General features: G+C 41.0%; 1 protein-coding gene across 1 annotated transcript; it reads left to right on the forward strand.

Annotated features, from left to right (window-relative positions):
• On the forward strand, nt 1-1,664 carry LOC140482011 (gamma-crystallin S-1-like). Its single transcript, XM_072578838.1, has 3 exons — nt 1-29; nt 127-369; nt 1,337-1,664. The coding sequence occupies exons 1-3, from the start codon at nt 21-23 to the stop codon at nt 1,610-1,612; spliced, it is 528 nt and encodes a 175-aa protein (XP_072434939.1). The 5' UTR covers nt 1-20; the 3' UTR covers nt 1,613-1,664.
• Nucleotides 1,665-5,925: the final 4,261 nt, after the last annotated feature.

Here is a 5,925-nt window from a genome sequence, read left to right on the forward strand (position 1 = left end):
TACTAAGCTTTGAGCTCAAAATGGGAAAGGCAAGAATTACATTGTTTATATATTGTCAGAATTTTCTATAAAGTATTGCTGAGTTTGAGAAATGAGTAATTTACAAAGATATATCTCTTTCCACAGATCATTTTTTACGAGGACAGGAACTTCCAGGGGCGGCACTATGAGTGCAGCAGTGACTGTGCTGACCTGCACTCCTATTTCAGCCGCTGTAACTCCATCCGTGTTGAGAGTGACTGGTGGGTGGTGTATGAGAAACCCAATTACATGGGATACCAATATGTTCTGACCAGGGGAGAGTATCCTGACTACCAGCGCTGGATGGGATTCAATGACTGTGTCAGGTCATGTCGCAGTTACCCATATGTGAGTCATTTCTGGTGGTTTGTATTTCTGACCCAAACTAACACTGAGAAATGATCAAAATGCTCAAAATTTTAAATCATGAACAACAAGTCTGTACAATCATTGGCTATTTCCACAGGCCAGAAGTTAACTTCTGCCAATGGTGTTAGCAGGCAGTAGACTTGTCTGTCTGTCACCCATCTGATCTGATTTACTGATCCACATGTTTCAGATCTTGAGATTAAGTTAGGCAGTGTGTTTCTTAATGCAATAGTTGTGCAAACTTAGCTTTGTGCACCACATGATGGCAGTCCATCCAAATTGAAACAATAAAGTAATCTACAGGTGGACTAAGGGATAACTGAATACAAGCTGTTAATTGACATACTTTTGCTTACTCAATTCAGCTAATTTTAACTATTTAATATATATTATAGGAAAAAACAGATTGTCCTACTTGGAGAAACACAAAATGATAGCAATTGCAAAAGAATTTTATGGACATTGATAAACTTCAGTCTGTGTCCAACTAGTATTAATCTCACGTGTACTATTACAGGCACTTCTGTGATTAGCTGCACAAGTTTATATAGAAGCTTCAAACACAGCAACCTATTAAACTGATAATGATAGGTCACCTCAGCTTTGCTCCCATGGTTAATGTCATCAAATGGGCCTTGTAATATATCAGTCTTGCTTTCTGTTTACTGCCATATGTGGGATTTGGCTAGTACAGTTAGCTCGATGTGAAATGCAGATGAATACCAAGTGTGTTTACAGTCCCTGAGAAAACTGGAGCAGTTCATGGAGGTCTGCTCACTCTCCCTCCCTATGAGTAGTATAAGGTAGTACCTGAGAACCAAGATCCGTGTGTGTTTGTGTCTCTCTTTTTTTTCAGGGAATGATACCTACAGTCCATTTGAACAATGGCTAACTATTTTGTATATATTAAATATATATCTACAATAACATCTTATTTCTATTCCAGTACCGAGGAGGCTCCTACAGAATGAGGATTTATGAGAGGCCTGACTTTGGAGGACAGATGATGGAATTCATGGATGACTGTCCATCTGTCTACGATCGTTTCCGTTACCGTGACATCCACTCCTGCCATGTGATGGACGGTTACTGGATCTTCTATGAACATCCCAACTACAGAGGGCACCAGTACTTCATGAGGCCTGGTGAATACAGGAGATACAGTGACTGGGGAGGCTACAGCTCAACTATCGGATCTTTCAGGCGAATGAGGGATTTCTAGCTTGTCCTTGTAAAATATTTGCCATCCTAATAAAATACTCTCCATTACACTATCATATTGTTCAATTTTGGGGTTTGAATAATAATTGTGCAAAATAGTACTTGCAGTTGGTGATCTCATGCAGCATGCTTTACGACAATAATCTTAGTGATATCATCATTAAAAGGAGCAATAAGAAAAGCAGAAAATGACTGGGCCACCACATATCCAGAACAGCTGGTATAGAGCCTGAGGGGATTATCTATTGCAGGCATTTGTATGGCACAAAGTGGCTCATCCTATTAATTAGAACCAGCCGATCTTTTGATTTTACCCTGCTAAGTAATGCACCAAGATTACCTGAGGCTGCTTTGTTTCAGCTCACTTAGCCTCACAAGTTCCAGTGTTCTATCAGTGCAACTGTAGCCTGCAAAAGGGGTAACTTGCAACACATAGTCCCCAACTTGTATCACCTTCCCCACTGAGGCAGACAGCACCTGAAAAGAGGGAACCCACAACAACATCAACTAAGGCAGTAGACACGATGGAAAGTGGGGTCATTAGCAATTTAACACCTGCAGCACCAAGGGATGAGGAGACATTTATTTGGATAAGATATGATTGGCGGAGGCATGAGAGGTGACTGGAAAGGAGTTGCGGAACGTTGCATGGTCGGGGTCTGGGTAGGGAAGATATTCAGATGACTTTAGCCTTATGGGGTAGTGGTAGGCACACAAGAAATTCTCCAGGAGAATGTAATTCATTAAATCAAAAACACTTCGGAAAACATATCACACACCAAAACTATTTCAACAAGTTTTGCTAAAAAGTGATCTATTCCCGCCATCTGTTTCTGTGACTATTTCATACATTATTATAAGCGGAGAACCTTGAGATATTCTGAGATTACGAAAGGTGCTATGTAAATGCAAATTCTTCTTTCTTTATTTTCAGTGCCATCATCTATCATCAACCTCAACTAATGAATCAATATTCCTTCATGTTGAGGAATATTTGAAAGAGAAAATGAGGGATGCAAGGGCACAGAATGTACTCTGAGCGGGGGAGTTCTATTTGGGTGCCTCAGTAGAACTGGTACGGAACAGCATGGATGAGTCCTGAAGGACATATCTACCAAACTGCACTTTTGACTAGTTAAAGTCAACTTATAACTAAATGAGAGAAAGACCTATTTTGTTTTGTCCTCATTTTTCCTGTTGCAAATGTGTCTGTTCATCTGGGTATTTGCAGGAGTAATCACAGCATCAACATTATGGAGATAAAGACCTGTCCTCACACTGAGATTTGTGTCAGTGCGGTGCTTGCCAGATTACAACAGTGAACGTGTTCTCAGTAGATTACCTTTGAAATGAATGTCTCTGTGCTGGTGGAGAATGAGGAAGAATGCCTTGATAATGCATCTGCTGAGGGTTCAACATCATCCTCCTCAGAGGTGGCACTAGAAATGGGACTGTCGGATAGAACTCTTCTGCTTCCTTCTCACAGTTTGGGAATGGGATCTAGAGACTGCTAAGTAAAATGAAAAGAGATGGTAGCATCGTGAGTTGTGGCCCTCACATAAGTAGCAGAATCCATTGAGGAGTGTAAACTTCCATACTCGCCACCAGCGCTGGTATGACACTTTACTTTCCTGACAACTCTGTTACCTTGTCCTCTTTACATAAGGCATACCAGCCACTCTATTCCCAACCCACCAACCTCCAATCCACATGTCTGTGTATGTTCACATTGGTTGTGTACATTTTTCACCTGCAGAAGGACAGAGGCATTAAGAGACATTAGCGTGGGTACATAAGCACGTCCTTTGTATTCGTGAACACAGATTGAAATGTTAGTCCCTCATGCCATGAAGGTCTGTTTTACCATGACTGATAAGAAGAATTTGGTTGAGGAAATTTGAAGAGTGAAGATTTCCAAATGATTGGTGTTTCTTGATAGAATTAGAGTAGGTGGAAGACAATAAAGTGTTACTTATTATGTCTGCTTAACCTCTGATCAATGCCAACATTTGTAGTTGTGTTTTTGTCCAATGCAACCCTCTGGTGAAGGCTGTAATCAAATGTGTAAGTTCTCCCAGTTGAGATGGAAGCCCTGTGACCTGATGATGCATGAGTTAGTATGTGTTGCAGCTCTTTTTATATTTTAACTGTAAAGCCTGGCAGATGTGTAATAGCCAATTGTCCTTTTGTGAAAGAAATGCAACATTGGCTGTCACAGGCAAAGGATGAGATGAGTGCTGTGGATGCTGTATGTTTGGATTTTCAGAAAGCATTTTTTACGGTGACACATAGCAGTTGGCTCGTAAATGAAAAATGTTTGGGATTGATGTTTTTTTTGGCAGCATTGTTTAGAAGTTGGCTAAAAGATGGCAAACAGATGGATATTTCTCAGATTGGAGATGAGTTGCAAGTGGTGTTCCCTAGGGATTGGTGTTAGAACCCTTTGATTTATCTGCTTGATAGAAACAATTTGGAGTTAGGTGCTGAGGGAAAGCTCTCTAACTTTGCAGACGATTCTATGCCAGGGAGAATAGTGCATTGTGAGGATGATGCTGAGTGACTTCAAGTTGGCCAAATGGGTAGACACTTGGCAGATGAAATTCAATGCAGAGAAATGTGAAGTGTTATCTGGGTAAATATGGCATCTGGATGTTTGAGCCTAAAGGATACAGTTACCATCATGCTTTGTGCCTGCCTATGGATTTGATATTCTATTTATGCATGTATATATCATCAGTTTCACAATAACATGGTAGCTCTGTTCTGTTGCAATTCTGTGTTATAAGAAAATCATGTCATAGCAGCACCATTTAAACTGATGGGTTCGGAATTGCGTTATAAGCAATGCATGCTTTAAAACATTGTGCTTTAGTAACAGTGTTCCCAATTTATCAATCATGTTATTGTGAACTCATGTTAACGAAACACCTGTTATAGCAGAATGAACTATACAATGAGCTGAGAAGAATATATTGGCATAGGACATCTTGTTCTGGGCCCAACGTCAAGTACTTCCTGCCTTTTGGTGCCATCACCATACTTCGTCTCAAAAAGAACAAGATTATGCCAAGATCTCAAGGAACTGAAGAATTTAGATTAGGAATTTCATTTCTCTTCCCAAGCTATTGCTTCATTCTCAGCGTCTAAGGTAGTTCGAATGGCAGATTTTCATTATTTCCAATTCTTAGTGTTATTTCAACTTGAATGGGAACTCCATCAAAGACATTTCATAGACTAACTTCTGACTGCCACATCTTACAAACAAAAAACAAAGAACTGCAGATGCTGGGAACCTAAAACAAAAATAGAAGTAGCTGGAGAAACTCAGCAGGTCTGGCACTATCTTTGGAGAGAAACAGAGAGTCAATGTTTCAGGTCCAGAGACCCTTCCTACAATCATTTGCTTTAGAATTGCTGCAGGGCCCTCTGTGTCCAACAGTGACCTGGTAAAACAACTGTGAGGACAACAAAGTGCAAGCCCCACGATTCTTCTTACACTTTTCAGCATGAAAAGACTCTCCCACATTCAATGTGATTGGATGGACCCTGTTACTATGTAAACAGGTCTACTGTAATTTTGATCACATGTCCTCTGCACTAGCAGGAGTTGCTTCTCAAATTAACAGCAGAATGCTAAACAATTCAAGGAAATGCAAGCCCAGCACATTCATTCTAGAAGCATGTTAGAATGTTTAAAAACTGAAAGAACCGCGGATGCTGTAAATCAGAAATTGCTGGAAAAGCTCAGCAGATCTGGCAGTATCTTTGGAGAGAAATTAGAGTTTACGTTTCACGTCAAGCGACCCTTCCTCGGATTTTGTTGTTGTAGAATGAGACTATCACCGGCTTTTCACATTTGAGAAAGTACTGTTCTCTCACACAGGTCTACATCCTGATGCTTGTCTGTATTTTCTCCCTCAGAATATTGCTGTCGATTCTCTATTTCCTCTGAATCCAGGGACCCCCGCCCCGCCCCCCCCCCCCCCCCCCCCACTCCCTCCCCACCTGCCCAACAATCTGATACAACTTTTCTGGGTTGCCCTACGAGGTTATGTTCAAGTTGTCCAGGCATCTGAACCTCATTTTAAGCAGGCTTATCGTCTGTTCCACTATAGTCCTGTGTCAATCTGAGGGTCGTATAAAGGCGTCATGAGCCATGCTTGCTGAGGGCAGCCCTTGTATTCTAGTAGTATCTCTGTATAGCTTGGGGATCTTGAAAGAAGGCAGAAACTTGTCAATTCTCAGTAAGACAAGAGTCATGGCACCTCCCAGGATATCTTGCACAGACCTCCAAGATCTGGCATCTGTGATTGG

Source organism: Chiloscyllium punctatum, chromosome 10, assembly GCF_047496795.1.
Source record: "Chiloscyllium punctatum isolate Juve2018m chromosome 10, sChiPun1.3, whole genome shotgun sequence".
NCBI lineage: Eukaryota > Metazoa > Chordata > Chondrichthyes > Orectolobiformes > Hemiscylliidae > Chiloscyllium > Chiloscyllium punctatum.

Coding starts and splice junctions, on each gene's coding strand:
- LOC140482011 (XM_072578838.1), top strand. Junction 370..1,336: donor CATGTCGCAGTTACCCATAT/GTGAGTCATTTC, acceptor TTTCTATTCCAG/TACCGAGGAGGCTCCTACAG.